Here is a 17,346-nt window from a genome sequence, read left to right as displayed (position 1 = left end):
GGTAGATAATGCCATATTGTAATCGATAATGAAGCCTCTTGAAGCTATTATTATAAAAGAAATGTTTACATTTCTTCAATTATGTTTTACAAGTGCTTTGATTATCGTGGCAATATCGTGATTTTTGCAATTACTTGTATCGTCTGCGAGCGGCTGATTAAATCGCACTGATTTCAACAGGGGAGTCTTCCTCAAGAGTCGTCCACTCGATTATAGTCCTGAACGCGATAGCTGTACACTCTAAATTTTAAGGAGGAACAAGAAATTTGCATAATTCGACAATATTTCACTTTATTTTAGAATTTTTACAATATTACAAATCCTTCAAACAACGCTAATCCCTCAGACTCCTGCGAGTTTTAGGCCTATGCCGGAGTCATTTCTGACCCGCACCGATATATAGTTTTCCACACTATAGTTTTCTTTCGATATAAGCCGATGGCTCGGTACCGGCTTTCTCGGTATTTCGGATGAAGAATAAGAAGTGGGGATAGCGATTCTCTTATTTTTAGATAAAAAGTTGATCGTAAAGTTGTACATGTTGACGGCCTTATCCCCACCGCGACGGGTCACGAATGACTCCGGCATAGGATACGGAGGGTTAACTAAATACATTAATCGCTCATGCGGTGCGCATATAGTCTACAATAAATTATTTTCTTCTCGGGCTATCGATAATTCTACTAATTACAATATTTACAGTATCAATGACGGATATTATTTTGTAAAAATTTTTGAAGATTCGAGATTAGGCGGTCGACCTTTAAACGTGCTTAATAATCCGAAAATTAAACGAAATGTAAAGCAATCTCCGAAGCAAATCGATCAGAATCTTATCGAGTCGAACCGATTGTAGTCGTGTCTATTCGATTGGATCAGATGCTTGTCGATGAATTTTATTTTCATGCGGTGCAAAATATACAAGACGACGCGCGCACTGTGTTTTCTCTACGCTTCTCTGACGCGCATCGTTTTGGCGGAATTTCACGAGTTCGAAGTGACTTGTCGAACGATCGTTCGTATACCCGCCCAAATTTCACGAGCCGTGGGCATTATTTGCGTTGCCGGAAGCAGAAATCCGTAAGTACCACGATCTCGAAGTTCCACTGTATAGGCGTATTTTATTCCAGCCACACCCTTCGCCCAGTCGTCCGAGGCCCCTGTAATTGATTATTCAATTAAAACTTTATTTTCAGAAAGAGTAATCATATCAGAAAATTGTATTAACACAAAAATTTGGCGCTAAAATAAATACACGGTTGCATTCATTCAGTTTTTAGCAATGCTTTTTAATCATTTTCTATCAATTTATAATTTTTTAATGAAGTTATTACGAGCTAAAGAAATCCTGGTGATTAGTGAAATTGTTATGAATTGATTATCGAATTATTTTATCATTTTTCTGAATGCTCAGTATTTATTTAGGTTTAGTGGTGATATATTTTTCTAATTAGTCGTCGCACTAAAATCAACAATTTTATCTTCCTCTTTAACATCGTTCCATTATTTTTAAGATCAAAGTATTCATTTTATTTGCTATCTTCTGCCTTATCTTCTGTATCTTCACGCGGATTTTCCAGTTAATGACGAAACAGATGTGATTTTATTGTCATTGTTGAACGAATTATTATTAGATATAGACATTTATTAGATATAGAATTCCACAAAAAAAACAACAACAATTGGCTATAAGCATCAGTTAACAAAAATGTAACTTTTAATCATAGTACATTTGTAGAATTCTCAATGATTACTAGCGTCGTAGCTATATAATCAAAATTAATAAAACTCAATAATAAATAAATAAAAATAATTAAATTCACGATGAACAATTGTTTTTAGACAACATGTATCTCCATGTTAGCTTCAATCGTAGCCAGTTCAAGTCTTTGTTGGTTCAATCAGTTTCACCCAACATTTGCATGTCCAGTCAAAATCTGACGTTTTATCTAATCTCTGAAGAGCTCAATCATTTTAATGTGCGTCTCGAACGTTTCGTTGCGTGATTATCAGTTTAATTAAGCGGCGGGCATCGATAGCAACCGGTGTCCAATTCCACGTCGAACATTATCAAACAAGACGGATAAGAATCTGAGGATCCCTTCTACCTATCATCGGTCGGTAGCGTTGAAATTATCGTACCTGAAGTGGGATAAAGCAGGTCTGCCGACGGGCCGAGCTGATAATTGGTCCCGTGAACCTTGGAAATAGCGTTTATCGCTTTTTTAGCAGCGTTCGCCAAGTCCGAATAATCTGATGGCTTCGAGTACGTGTATCCCCACGGGACCAGCCACATTTGTGAATACGAATGTAGAGTCAAGTACATTCTGAAAGCGTCATTCCACTTGTCAACATCGAAAATCCCTGTTCTAGCCAGAAACCTCGAATTCTTAATCCTCACTTCGGAGTAAATAAAATTTATAGAAAATTTTTTACGAAATTAGACATTAGACTGAAGCTTCTATTTAAATTGAAAAATTATAGAATCTGCAGAAACGTCTCATCTTGATTGCAAATTAATTACAGATTTCAAATTCAGTTAGTGAACTTCGGTGAAGTGAATTCTAGAGGTTACAGTATAATATTTGTTTCTTTAGCTAATTTTACTTGATGTTTTCTTTGTTGTCCAGGATGTAGTCAGCCATCGCCCTAGTTTCTGGTTCGGAGAAGGCTCGAGGACCAGCATAAGTCTCGTGACAAGGGTCAGAGCTCGCTCCACCCTCATCCATCTCGCCCCAATGGTATCCGAAGTTTCTGTTTGGATCTACACCCTCGCATTTCCCCCAAAACCACTTTGCATAATGGTTCACCAACTGCAGGAGGCTGTAAAGGAAGTATCGGTATAAAAGATATACAGATAATTTCAAAAGGCTTAAAATTTACTGTATTTGTTCCAGGGAAGATGAACAACCCTATGTCACCTAATCCAGAACTGTAGTGATCCGTAACAAAATGGATTTTTGTTACGAAGAAGAGCTCCTTTGAGAACCGTGTCGTTCTCGTTCATTTCTATTTGAGTAAGTTGGTGATTACCAGACTGCCAGATCTTTCCACAAAATGAGAATTTTCGGCATTAATAGCAAGACACAGGAGTGAAATAAAAATACGTTTCATTCATTAATCATTTTAAACTGTTCAACGTAACGTCTCGATATTCTTTTAATCTTCCCACCGTTTTGCACATACTCATTTTTATCGTATCGATCGCTGTTCGATTTTCTGCATTTCTGACTTTTTCAACTAGGCATAGAAAAATATTTGCGGAGTCGCAATTATGGTCTGCTTTACAGTACGATGCATTCGATAAGACCATACAAGAACAAGTGAATATTTCGAATGAACTCTGCAACCAATACAGTGAATTCCCGTTATAAGTCAGTGCAAGCTTCGCGTTTAAAAGTCATTGAAACTACCCACACCACTGCGGGGTATACCCCGCGAGGGACCGAAGCTCGAGAGCCGCCGCCGCCATCGAGGAGTGTAACATAACACGGTCGGGTGTGAGACCAGAAGACCACTACTAATCCAATAACAAAACTTCTCTATATTTCATTATTTTTTATGGGACTTTCACCAACATATTCTTTACAGCGGGAATTCACTGTACATTCTCAAGATCCACAATGCAGTAATTGCTAGATCATTGGCATGATTTTACTCCAGCATTGCCATGCTCTAGAGAAAAAGGACGTCGTACCGACTATCGTCCTGATCCTCCCCGTGACTGCTCCTCGTTTTTCTCCACAGTCTGTCCCCGGTGTGACTGAACTCGTACCCATCCGGGTTCGCGACGGGTAAAATCATCCAGTCCGAATTGTCCAGCAATTTCGTGTAGTTGCCGTTCTTCTCGACTAACTGGCTCGCGATGTAGGTCGCCACCGCTGTGCCGATCCATTCCCTTGCGTGCATACCTGCCGAATGTGATGACATTTCGAGGAAAAAACAAGCTAACGGTACAACATCCAAACGGTCCTCTTCATCTCGATGACTCAACCGAGCATCGCCGCCACGTTTTTAAATTTATGACGATCTAAATCTCTAGAAGCAGATCTGGGATGTGATTCCCATAGAAATGAGCTGACCTCTTGGAATCGGTTTTGCTTGGCAAAGTGCGAAACGATTTTAACAGAAAGCAGAAGTGATTGACATCGAGAGGGAAATATAAAAATTTTGCTTATAAGTAGAAAGACAGATTTTAGGAAAAAGGGTGCACTGCAATTTTTTCCGTAAATATTGTTTCATTATTCTTTAAGTTATTTTAATAATATCCAAATTTTGTTTAATCTGGTGGTTCCAAGTTGTTGAGTGTGCTGCTCTGATTCTTTCCATATACAGGGTGTCCCAGTTTTTAATGTTCTAACTTTGTCAGCATATTCTATGGTACTAAATAAGAAAAAAATGTTATGTAAACATAGGTCACATATAGCTTTATTAAAAAGTTATAACAAAAATACGAAATACAAGTAATGTAGGAATAGATCAGCAATATTTACATTCAGTGTGTTTAGACATTTTGAAATGGAGTATTAATTAACTGTAGAAGTGACGATGTCAAGTAGTAAATGCATTGATCTATTCGAGCTAATGCTCGCAATAACAGCAAGTCGGTTAGTATTCCTATATTACTTGTATTTCGTATTTTTGTTATAACTTTTTAATAAAGCTCTATGTGACCTATGTTTACATAACATTTTGTTCTTATTTAGTGCCATAGAATATACTGACGAAGTTTGAACATTAAAACCTGGGACACCCTGTACATCTGTAGCCTAATGATTAGACTGCGGATGTTTATACAATTTCCAAATTTCATAGACAAATTTTAAGAAAGTGGAATGAAATGAACTCCTATTTTTAATGGGAACAGACTTCGTAGATCCAAAACAAATAAAAATTTTACTAAATTTTCTCGAGTTTTATATTATAGCATTTTTTGAACATTTCATAAACGCATAACGATCCGCAGTGTACTAATGATAGTTTAATTGAAGCTAAAATTTCCATATATATTCCATAGAAGTTTTTGATTGTAGTCGACAGGTGCTTGGTCAATTAATCTGTCCCCGGTTGATATACGCAGATATAAATTCTGATGCAACATATATTGAACTTGCATGATGCCAAAGTTCCCTTAATCGAATACGTATCTGTCGGCTGTTTCATCGGCGCAAAACGCGACGGGTGTAAATCCTACTGGACATTTGCCTGTGTAAATTTTTTCGGATGTCTTTATGAATCTCTTCCGTTCATTGCAAAACGAAGACAATATCAAATTGCACAGACAGCAGAGACTTATTAAAGCATCTTAAAAATTTCATTCGGAGCAACGTAAAAATTGAGTCTCAGTTTCTTCAATCGCTTTAGCAATAGAATTGAACAGTTTTATGACGTCTAACAGAGAACACGTGTGATAAACGGGCAATCACACCAGCAGACAGTAATTACGATACCCTTAGCTATTGATAGAACCTTTGTAACAAAATTCTTTAAAACTCTTTATCGCCTAGAACAATATCTAAAGCTATCTGTGCACATCGAGCGAATCCTCGAATGAGTTGGAAATCGTTCCCAAGTAGAAAACCAGTTTCTGTACAGATAAACGTGTGTTGCTCGCCGAGAAGATGCTTCTTCATTTTATTATGCGCGGTAGAGACTACTTAAATCAACGGGACGACAGCAGGAATAATAAAGATCAGGATTTCATATCAAACAGTAGAGCCTGCTGCCTGAATAATTTCAGCACAACCATCAGCGAATGTCGGGCACGTAGTCCTATTTTTCATGCATTTGTCGTTTCAGGAATTGCGAGCGGTCGTTCATGGAAATTTTTTGACTTACCGGCGTCTATCCAGACGGCAGGTTTTGGGCCGCCATCTTTGTTCGGACCAGTTGAGATTTTCACCATTTTGATAGGCTGCCCTTCGTAACTGTTCCCTATTGTTATTAGGTCCACCATTTTTGGGTATCTGAGCGATAGGTATTCCAGGTACTTCGTGATATCTGGAAAATGGGACATCAGAATGTCTTGAATAAATTTTTTTCGCACAATTCCTTTTTCAGTTATAGAAAGAATTAGAAATAGCGGACATTTAATTATCATTGCATGATTAATTTCATTTTCTACTTATCGAAGCTGTCGCGACCTCCCTCAGTAAAATTCGGTCACCAGAACGTAACGAGATTCGACTAATTACCCGCGTATCGATGGTACCTCTTCCAGGTCATGCTGTGACCCTGAGTGGTCATGAGGTCGTCACGCTGCTCCTTCGACATCTTCGGATTCTGATAAGCTATAGTTTTCTATCGGCGAATAAAAATTCCACAAAAGTACATCAAGCCTTACTCTTCAATCCCACTTAAATTCTCGCTATTAAAAACCCATTGACCGTACCTGCAGATCGGGTATCAACACCTGGAAATCGATCCCTCTGCCTCTCAGAAACGTCTTCAGATCGGAAACGAGGTCTGGAGCAACGACTACGTCGGTTGACCTAGAAACATTAACGATTTCCAAGAAGCACATTGTTCACGGGACAATAACATTCCATTCTACAGTTTTATGTAAGTACTTATTATAAGATGGCTGAGTCCAGAACCTGATGTCTTCCGGCTCCGCATCCCTGAGCTCTTTCAATTCGTTCACCTGACTCTTCGAGTTGGGGAACAGCCTGATCAGGTGATAGTTTCTGTAATTAACCTTTATGGATCGTGCTTTAGGAGCTTTCTCTGGGCCAATGATACTGGACACGAACGATCCAATGCCGTAAGTCACTGCGGAGAACATTGACTCGATCATGTCGGCGAAAGAAAATCCTCTCCCCGCATTCTCGGGGACTGATGATCCAGATTTGCCTGGGAAACTGTTCGTTTCGTTGTAAAGATCGTCCCCTTCCGCGTATCTGTAATTACGAGTGATTGAGACGTTTCTCGACGAGAGCCTGGAATTCCCATGAAACTGAATGATTCAATCGCGTGTGCTTTGATTTAGTAGACAGTGCTTGATGATCAAGCAAAGAACTTTAAAGAACTGTTAGTTTTCAAAGAAATTAACTTTTGTATTTCACATTCCCCTCTGAATAATCTATTTCCTTCAGATTACAAAATTTATTGTATCAATTCAAGAACCCTCAAGCCTTATGATCAAACTCGAAGTATTTTTCAAATTCTAGGAATCCAAAAATCATTCCTAGACTACAACACTTAATTCTTTATGAACCTATGATTCTTTATACATCTGAATGTTGCCAAAGACAGAGTAATTCGACACGATCCTGACCTAGCAGCGGTTGCTTCCTCTTCCTCCAAGGACCAATCCTGTTGATCCAGGACCGAGGAATTGGATCCTTGCACGACAAATTCAAGATCGCCGCGCTGCGGCCGAGCATCGATCGAATTCGACGAAAGTATGGTCGACAAACCGAACGCGAGGCACAGGATCGACTGGACGCCAACAGCCATGATCGGCCTGGATCAGGCGAGGATATGCGATCTCCTCGGAGTCACTTTGTTGACTGTTCTCTTGGTCCGAAGCCGGAACCAGTCTCGAGACTCGTTCTTCGTAAACGTATGCGAAAAACGACAGTTTCGCCGGTCAGCCCCACGGGGCCCGGCTTACGGGATTTCTGTATGGTATTCAGTACTCGGGTTCCTTCCCGATCTCTAGGCCTAACCGGTAGCCTAACCCAGTCGAAGGACAGAGGGGACCGATAGAACACTATCCTACTTTCCCGAGCGAAACTGACCGATGACTTCCAGAAACTATTTTCTATCGAATATTGATCTTCACGATTGACCCCTCATTATTTATTGACCATTCACTATTTTATCTTGACACTTGGCCTAGTCTATCGATGGGATTCTTAGTGATTATGCTATTTGATAAGCAGGATATAAATAAAGTACTCCATTTTCGAAATGTTTCAGACAATATTCTCAAGATTCTCAATTGAAATTGCTGATTGAGAGATTGTTTCTTGTTAGAATGCTTGAGGGAGGACTAAAAATGACAGAATTTGGAATGTTAGTTATTTCTTTTTAAACAGGAACTCGTGTACAGACAAAATCCCTTAAGCTGATCCGAGAATTTGGAAAATCCAAAGCTAATCCTAAACTAGAATCAAGAAATCCTGAGCTGGAAATTACAGATTTTCAGAAACCGTGAAATAATCGATGGCTGATCTATCAAGATCTTTATATTGATAAATTTCATTCTTCTAAGCTGTTTAAAATTAGGGACTGTTATTAGGTTTGAAAAATTCGTGGAGAATGCTAGTGTGTCTTGATTTTCTGGAAGAGTTACGAACAAACAGGGCAACTCTTGTTTTCTGGAAAACTGGATCGATGAATGGATCGTCTATGGAGGTTTCGCGAGTAAATCTTCACGGCGCGTCACGCAAAGGAACGCGGAAAAGTTTTTGTCGCTTTTCACCTCGGCGGCGTCTCGGGTCCTTTCATTCTTATTCCGTTAACGGTAATCGAAGTAACACTGCCACTTACCGCGTAACACGATGGCCAAGTTCCACTCTTCTTCACTCACGTGGAACAGAAAATCGAGATGGCGACCGGCTGCCAAAAGAATCGTGCAATTTTCTAGTCACTCTCGGTTTCGTCGCCGAGAATGCATCCCCTGCGTGTTGCATGACAACGTAACTATCCCACAATCGCACGAAAGCGTGCGAATTCCTACACCGCACAATATTCACGCGAAAATCCCTTCAAAATCGATTTTTGACCCCCCGTATACTATGCCGGAGTCATTCGTGACCCCTTAACGGTGGGGATAGGCACGAGCGACCGTCGATATGTGCAATTTTATTCCGACATAAGACGACGCTCTTTATTTTGAAATAAGAAAATCTTATAAATTTTGAAATAAGAATGCCGGTCCCGAGCCATCGCCTTGTATCGAAAAAAAGCCGTAGTAAAATGGCATAGGCTTAACTCTGGCATAGGCCAAGAACCCGCAGGAGTTCTCTTATTGTTGAAATTCAAGAAAACAACAGAACGTGCTAGTGACAATTGTCGAATTATAGAGATTAGAATTGTATAAGGTTCCTTTTTACAATGTTGTCTGTATTCGAGCTTCACCGGCGGCCATCTTGATATTATAGATACACAGATAGGAAGGCCGATGTTGTGTCTATATGTATACTAAAATGGTTCAGGATGAAAAGACACAGGAATCGTACGCTGCGAATATGGTTTATTACGGTTACAACTATAAGAGACACACCGTTCCGGCGTGCAACGATACAATTATTGCGTGAACGTACGTAATAATAGAGCGTAAATAAGTAATAATAATTAAGAATTATTATAATGACTGGTGTTAAATTAATGGTTACTCGGTTAGTCAGGTTTCCACGTGTACGAAATGATATACATACGATGAACTGAGACAGGGGATTTAGGGCTAACGAAGAGAGATCGGCTCGGCAAACCGTCGTCCTCTAAACTCACCGAATTCGTCGTCGCTACCGAGTATACACATCGAATTTTGACTAGCACAATGTTTCCATTGACGAAACTCTTCCTCTGTCATCCTATCCCCATCGAGCTGAACCATCAGAGGAAGAGATAATCAAACGGAAGATGCGAACCGATCCTCCCCGTGACCCAATAGAACGTGAAAGAAGTAAACAGCTGCGACGTCGTAGAACATCCGCGATATCCGTTTTCTCGCGGGGCCCTCGTCTCGCCGCGGTATTGTCGTAATTACATGTAACAATCTTTCGTAATAATTGACTGATTACCATCGTCCCCGGCGTAGGGATCCTCCATTTTGGTTGCGAAGGACGTCGTTCGCCAGGACGATTTTTATTAAATGGCAAGAACCTACGTGGGTGGGAGGGGTTATCAAACGAAATGACGCGTATCTTTATGTGTGTGTGTTTATATATATATATATATGTGTGTGTATATATATATACGTGTCTCTCTGTGTGTCTGTATGTATACGAGTGTAGTGTGATGTAGTTTCGTTTTATCTGATGTCTCGCTACTCCTCTCCGAGTATCGTTTATTTTTTGTTCCGTCACGTTGACACCTGTCGAGGCGAATTCATGTTATCGTCCTCATCCTCCTCATCCCTGAACGCTGCCCTAATTCCGCTGCCAATCCAGGGAACGTCACACGTTCCCTTCGTAAACCGAGGCATCCTTTACCAGCTCGCTTTTATTTACAGGTATTTATATAGCCACTAGACTGCGGATTTTATGCACTTTATCGCTTCTGATCATTTCCTGGCAACCGTGGCTCCAGTCAAATTTTGGAGCATCCATTTTCTCAACAGATTTCTGAACCCACTTAGTTGAGATCAATGAGATTGGACCTGATACAAATAGTTCATAATCTGATCTGGTTAATAGAAAATTTCGTGGTCACCGTGGCTAGATTCAAGTTCTGATGCATCCAATTATCTAACACATTTTTTAACCCACCGAGCTTTCATTAATACAGATAGTTGACGAATTGAACTGGTTATTGGAAAATTTAGATGGCCCGTTTGGTAACTCGGGGTCCTAATAAACCCGCCGTTCGAACGTAAATTTTATGAGTTTGTTGGAGAATGTTGGGCTGATTTCCGGTGACGGTTTCCGTAGATCGCATAGATTGCATCGTGCATAAAATTGTTTAATTCCGCAGTCTAGTAATAACGTGTCACGATACCATACATTAACCGGAGGTCGGCTCCGCAACGACGTAACATTTTTCAGATAAACATTACTCGAGAGTCCCAAGGTATAACGCGGTAATATTGTAACATACATATGGATTCAACTATCGTTCGCATACTGTGCTGCGTACGTGAATGCCGCGAGTACGTGAGTCGTTTATTCATCTTCTTCGTTCTTTCATTTTCATTCGATTCGCATGTTCGTTCGTTCGAGAGACGTACTCGTTTTTGATTTCCGCGCGGCGAACACGGTCGAAATACTCAGCTAGGCCTACCAACTATCGGTACGTTCGCGTGTACGTGTCGGTACGTTCGCGTAATAGCTTTCGCGCTCGGAGAGAGGCGTGACGATGCTGCCTTTCTTTCTTTCTCCCTTTAGTATACTCTCGTTTCACCCTACGGTCGATCACGAGTCAGTTTTGATCCGTTTCATAATCATGCTGTCGCTTCGGAAATATTTGCAATCTCTTTATCGCTTTTCTTCGACGACATTTTAAATACTTATCGATTTTTAGAGTCTGTTTGACTGAAAGTTATAAATATTTGTAAATAAATTTTATACAGTTATTTCTTATATATTTCAAGACATTCGAAAACTGGCTCTATCAACTTGAGTGCAACTCTAAACCTCTTTATCGCACAAGAATTTATAAAACAATTTTATGTAACCTTTTCTCGCATACTTTAATATACTTGAAAACAATCGAGTTCTATCACTCTGAATTTAACTTGAACACAGTGTTATAATTACAATATGAATACAATCACTATGTGAACGTTAGGGTTAACTGTATAAGAGTTGAAACCTGCATTCTTCTTTCTTAAATTCTTCTCTGATTCCTTTTCACGAATCTTTACATTGTTCAAACATTTTCGAACGACATCGTCTAAAACCAGTTCCGAAGCACTCGCATCAAAAACACTGGGTCTCGAATGACCCGGATCGATCGAGGTTCAGTCCACGAGGGAGTCGAATGGTAGTCGATCCAATTCGATCATAGTCGGAGAGCCGTCTAGCCTAACTAACAAAAATAAAATACAAACCTAGCAAACATGAACGCGAGATATGCGATCGAAGGCTGTTAGAAAAGTATGTAAAATGTTCAAGAACCCGTTCAAGCCATTGAACCGTGCGTACGTGCACGAATGTAATGGATTTTTCTTAATTAAGTGTAGGCAGCTGTGGGATCTCCTCCCATTCGTACCACCGTGTAGGTCGCGTGTTACAATCGTCCAATACAGATCGGAGTCATCGTAGAGGACGACATTACGGGATTTTAGGACAGTACTAAAAAGTAAACTCCCCATTAGAATTCACCGGAATCCCATAACAATGAATAGAGTGGTAAGCGCATCACCGTCACGCACCTCCCCGCGTATACTTCTTTATATTACTCTACTATCCTCTACGGTAATTACCAACAGTTAACGATCTCCATTTAACAACGTTCTCCTCCCGAAGTGTGTGACGCGAAGGATGGAATCGAGTTCTCCTCCGTGTCGATCGATCCCTACCGATAATTACTACTGTGTGTATCCGAGAACACGTTCATGCTCTACTGACTCGATTCTACGTTTCACGAAAAGCTTGGAGGGGGGGGGGGGGGGGGGGAGTGTGTGGCTTCCCACGGGAGCCGGTTCTTCGTATCCTGTCGCGGGATCGCGTCGATCTGCTTCCTTTTTCCCTGCTCGAGTCGATTTTCTTTTCCAATCGTACCGATCAAACGATTTTCCTCTTCTTCTTGTTTTTCTGTGTCGTCCGACGATGAGACGACGGTTAGTCGAGAAAGGAAGACGCGACTGAGAAGACGGTCGATGGTCTAGACGATGTTCGCCTTGGACATGGAGCTGCCCATCATCACCTTGTTCACGAAATTCACGATCGCCATCGCTGGTTGCTCCGGCTCTAATTCGGCGAACACGTGGCACTGGTTGTCCGACTTGTGGGCGGGCTTCCTTGCCACAAACCCGAAGCATCGGCTGGAAAAAATTGCAACATGACAGCAATGATTGTTTGGTCAAGCTTTACAGTGATTTCTCTATATATGTCGCCAAGACCTGGATGAGAAACTTCGCGGAATTATCCCCACTACCGGAGAGTATATCCCGTGAGAGGCCACGTAGCTCGAGAGGCCTCCGACGCCAAGGAGTGTAAACATAACACGGCTCGGGTATGTCTTCTGGACAATACACGACGCTGCCAAGACCCGTGTTGTTGACATATATCGAGAATCCACTGTACTTTTATTCATACGTTTCGTTTCGTCGAGCGGGAAAGAGAGGGATGTTGATGAGACAGAGGACAATACAGAGACAAATAAAGTTACATACATTTGAAGAGAGCAAGTGTCGCGCAAACATAAACAGAAAGCGCGAGGTACGTTCAGTGAAGTATCAGAGCAACGCTCGTGCACAGGTCAGATAGCGAGGTCGCGGATATAGGCACGAGCGTGAACAAGAACTGTTTCTCGCTGAGCAGAGGTTCTGGTTCATTGATAAAATCGCAAAACATGTTCTGCAAGCTGATTGCAGGAGGTACGAATGATTTTGGACAGATTTGGAATTCGCATTAAGGACACTGGGAACTTACTGGGTGCTAACAGGTCGCCCCGTGTCTTCGCTGGAGAACTCCCAGGTGCGTTCGTCGGTATCCAATCCGCAGTAGCTGATGTTATTAGTGGGATAATGTCTGCGGAAGAAAAGCTTCCTGGCGTTATCAGTGAGCGTTATCCCCTGGGAGGATACTTTGAAGTGAACGATGGTCGCAGTGGGCAGTGGTTTCTGTTCAAACATGGTTGTGACTGCTTTCTTGATGGCCTGGGGCCCGGTTAGGGACTCTGTGTCTATGGTGAAGAGGTAAAGAACGTTGCAGGCTGTAAACAACCACGCAAACTCGGTCAGAAGTATTCCCCCATAAATGAGTAAAAATTATTGTAACAGCACACCTCGTCCTTCGTTATCAACGAAGTTAGAATTTATAATGATCTCACCTGCACCCTGTACGAGCCACTGTTGCGCGCTATTAGCACCTGGAGAATCGAGAGCTCTGGCTGCTGCTTCAGGTTCCGGGAGCAGCAGCTGGCAAGGCAGAGCCATTGCCATTAAACTATGCTGATAAACTAATGCCGACAGAGAGCTGAATACTGGCTCGTTCGCGCATCCCTTCAGTCGAACGCCTCTCGAGGTTGGTTCGATTAAAAAGTGCCTAACCAGCTCGCTGGATGGGTCCCTTGGGCTGCTGGGTGCTCCTGGAGGCGGTGTTGCAACTTTCAGGGCGAGACCGAAGGCCCCTGGGAAGGAGTTGCTGTCTCGGACCACGAATGTCCCCGGCGCTGCATCCTTCAGCATTGAGATTGCTGCAAACATTCCATTCTTCATGAGTCTATACCTCGGCAGAAGCCCTAACTTTAATTTGAATGAGACGAACTGTATCGTGATTATCAAAGAGATAGTACTGTACTGTGTTTCCTCCATTAAATATAAAATTGATTTCATTCTCCCGATTCTTCGCGCGGTTCAAAGAGGTCGCAACGCTGCGAAAACTGCAATCGCAATCAAGGAAACTATATTCGTAACATCAGAAATACTTCCCAGCAATCCGCAGTGCAGTTTGCTATACCAATTTTCTACTGACCCAAACACAAGTACAGTAAAGTCTTGATCTAAGCCCAGTCCTCGTGTCCGTGCTGCGACATAGATCGTGTAGGGCAACTACATACCCGCGGGTATATCCCGTGAGGGGCCACAAAACTCGAGAGGCCTCGGACGCAGAGGAGTGTAAACATAACACGGCTCGATTATGGCTTCTGCACGATATACGACGCTGGCAGGACCCGTATTGTTGATATACAGGGTGGTTGGTAACTGGTGGTATTAGCGGAAAGGGGGTGATTCTACGCGAAAAAAGAAGTCGAAAATATAGAATAAAATGTTTTCATCCGAAGCTTCCTTTTCGAGACCATTGAGTTTGAAAATGCAACGAATGCGCGTGTTATTCGATAGGAATTGTCTGCTGCGTCTGATCATGACCTACCAATTCTACTTCCTGCGCATACTAAAGCACGCGAACCCGACGGATCTTTAAATTCGATTTTCTCGAAAACAAAACCTCAAACGAAAAATTTTTATTCTATGTTTTCGACTTCTTTTTTCGCGTAGAATCACCCCCTTTCCGCTTGTACCACCAGTTACCAACCACCCTGTATATAGAGAATTCACTGTACGCGGCATGTTTACACGTTGCACTGCTCGGCGACCAAGGAAGCTCGAGCTTCAGGCTCCTCGCGTGGTAATTACGCTCCCGAGTGGAGGGGGTAGGTGAACTGACTAAGATCGTGTAGCTACGTTTGGCATAGATCAAGACTTCACTGTAGCTCTTTCGCAATACCCACAGTATTTCGATCATCATCTTGTTCATACTTGAACCTCGAAGAAACCATCATTATCGAACCCACCTTGCTCCCGAGATATGTTAGGCTTGTACCAGATCCTGCTGGTGTCTCTTACGAACTTGACATTGGCGTCGGCTACTTCCTGCGGCTCGGTGTTCGAGTGGACGCTCGACCGTCTTGAGCCGTAATACTGAACCTGTGGAGAGGATTGTCCGCCGCTGTTTATGGATGTGTACGAAGCGGCGCTCTGTAACGCAACAGGAAAAAAAAAAAAAGAAAAAAGATCAACTCTTGCTCGTATTTGCATAATCGTGTTCGCGCTCCAAATTACGAATAATTAAATCTCTTTTAAAAGAGCACCGTAACGTCTCGCTCAGGACCGGTTATCAATTTGGGGGGACGACTCACCTTCGGACTTTGGGCGAACTCGATGTGTGTCGGTGTACCTGGGCTGCGTGAGATGGTTTGCGACTGCGACATCGTCGACTCGTTTATCGGAGAAACAGATCGGTCCTTGCTACAAGGAAACGGTCACACATGTATCGTTATAAAGTAGTTTTCGTGGCGAGAATCGTTATCCGTGCAGACAGTTCTCTCTGTGCGTGTGTGTTTCACCTCTCTCTCTCTCTGTGTGTGTGTGTGTGTGTGTGTGTGTGTGTGTGTGTGTGTGTGTGTGTGTGTGTGTGCGTGTTTGCGTGTATGTTTCACGTCAAGTGACTCGTGCAAAGTGTACGCCGTGAGAAAAACATCGGAAACGTGGTACAAACAAAGAAACTAGAGAAAGATCTAGGGGAATCGTAGGAGAGATATCGACACGGAAAACACAGAAACAGAGAGAGAGAGAGAGAGAGAGAGAAGGACAGAGAGAGAGAGAGAGAGAGAGAGAGAGAGAGAGAGAGAGAGAGAGAGAGAGAGAGAATAGAGGTGGAAAGAGATGAACAGAGTATGAATGAGAAAAGATCGCGAGTGAAATCAAACTTCTTCGCCAAATTACAGTGATCGTTTCATACATATATACACAGCTCGATGAACATACGCGTCCTCAGAATGTTAATTAGCCCGAGGTTCTGTCGTTAGAGGTATGAGATAAATGCCTCTTTTTAGATTTCAGTCGTACGCTTCCTAAGAAACGTCGCGCAGATGATGCATGACAGTATGTATATGCTTTCGTAGATGGTACACGATGCAAAAAGCTCGAGCTTTTGTTAGTTCGACAGGTGCAATACACACACACGACGAATGTGACGTGGCCTCCACTCTTCGGCTCTATCTTAATGCTGCAAACTGGCGCAACTGCATCGACCGGTTTCCCAATGCAATTCTCGCATTTCTCAGTACAATCTTTGCAATTCGATCGGTTAAAACGTATATTGAAATTCTTCGCGCCGGTTGCTAGACATTCTCAATTTCTGTTTCACTATTGACGCGCCAAGTGTCGGATATCAACCGCAAAATTCTCATAAAATCGAAGCAATCTAATTAACGGAACTGAAACTAGAAAGTACAAATTTACCACAGTGGATTTCGCTTGAAGCATTTTACTGTTCCATTGTACAACTCCCTTTGGATGATTATAAAAATACGTGTCCCATTCTCGGAGGCTTTAGAAGCAAAAACCACGTAGTTTTTAAGAAAATGAAGTCCATCAACTTGTGAGGCTTTCGAAAATAATTGCATCGAATAAAATTTTTTTTAATATATCACGTGTTTCTGTAGTTGCTTTAAAATCGTGATCGTTTCTGCAATAAACCGGATAAATCGGCAGCCTGCGAATTACAGACGAAACACGGCGGGAATATAAATCGTATAAAAATCTAGGAAAGGGATACTAATGGGAAATATTGGACGCGGAGATTAACGGAGGAATTTGCATGCGGCATTCGTGATAGGAAATATGAAATTCTGTGTAACGTAATTGGTTGCGCCGTGCGATGCAGTTGCGATTCGAGTGTACCAATACACACACGGTTAGTGGGCACGACATTAAACATTCACGGCGCATCGACACCGGATCGACGCGCGTTTCTGTCAGAAACGGACAGTCGCAACTTCCAGCGGTGTCTCAGTGATATATTACCTATAGTCGAACGACGCCGATTGGTTAGTGAGCGGCCATCGTTTGTTATGCGTTTGTTTAAGTGGCCCGCTTGCTGGGAAACTCAAGCGTCTAGAATCACGAATATCAATCTGCGTCATAATCGTTGCACCTCTGCCAGCACTCGGTAAAATATAGATAACTCTAATAACGTCCGCGACAGTTGAACGAGCGAGAAATAACAT

The 17,346-nt window shown here is 42.1% G+C and overlaps 2 protein-coding genes across 17 annotated transcripts in view; both read right to left on the bottom strand.

Moving 5' to 3' along the window:
* Positions 1 to 164: 164 nt before the first annotated feature.
* On the bottom strand, positions 165 to 7,490 carry LOC143354211 (carboxypeptidase B). Its single transcript, XM_076788114.1, has 9 exons — positions 7,277 to 7,490; positions 6,570 to 6,899; positions 6,392 to 6,491; positions 6,195 to 6,300; positions 5,839 to 6,000; positions 3,698 to 3,911; positions 2,608 to 2,823; positions 2,143 to 2,327; positions 165 to 1,160 (listed from the first exon to the last, which is right to left on the bottom strand). Exons 1-9 carry the CDS (start codon positions 7,456 to 7,458, stop codon positions 985 to 987), a joined length of 1,671 nt encoding a protein of 556 aa, XP_076644229.1. The 5' UTR covers positions 7,459 to 7,490; the 3' UTR covers positions 165 to 984.
* A 1,695-nt stretch (positions 7,491 to 9,185) lies between these two features.
* The window catches only part of By (focal adhesion protein tensin), a 247,087-nt gene continuing 238,926 nt past the window's right edge, over positions 9,186 to 17,346 (bottom strand). For 14 of the 16 annotated variants that reach the window (XM_076788240.1, XM_076788223.1, XM_076788263.1 and 11 more), the window contains 6 exons: positions 17,144 to 17,233; positions 15,475 to 15,583; positions 15,130 to 15,313; positions 13,666 to 14,031; positions 13,266 to 13,548; positions 9,186 to 12,655 (listed from right to left, as the gene is read on the bottom strand). In XM_076788240.1, coding sequence (XP_076644355.1) covers positions 12,496 to 12,655; positions 13,266 to 13,548; positions 13,666 to 14,031; positions 15,130 to 15,313; positions 15,475 to 15,583; positions 17,144 to 17,233 — 1,192 coding nt within the window. In that variant the 3' untranslated portion in view covers positions 9,186 to 12,495. The remainder of the gene's footprint in view (positions 12,656 to 13,265; positions 13,549 to 13,665; positions 14,032 to 15,129; positions 15,314 to 15,474; positions 15,584 to 17,143; positions 17,234 to 17,346) is intronic. The other 2 variants (XM_076788232.1, XM_076788258.1) reach the window with 2 other exon arrangements.

Source organism: Halictus rubicundus, chromosome 1 (genome assembly GCF_050948215.1).
Source record: "Halictus rubicundus isolate RS-2024b chromosome 1, iyHalRubi1_principal, whole genome shotgun sequence".
NCBI lineage: Eukaryota > Metazoa > Arthropoda > Insecta > Hymenoptera > Halictidae > Halictus > Halictus rubicundus.
Note: the sequence above shows the minus strand (reverse complement) of the source record. Positions and strands in the feature narration are given on the sequence as shown.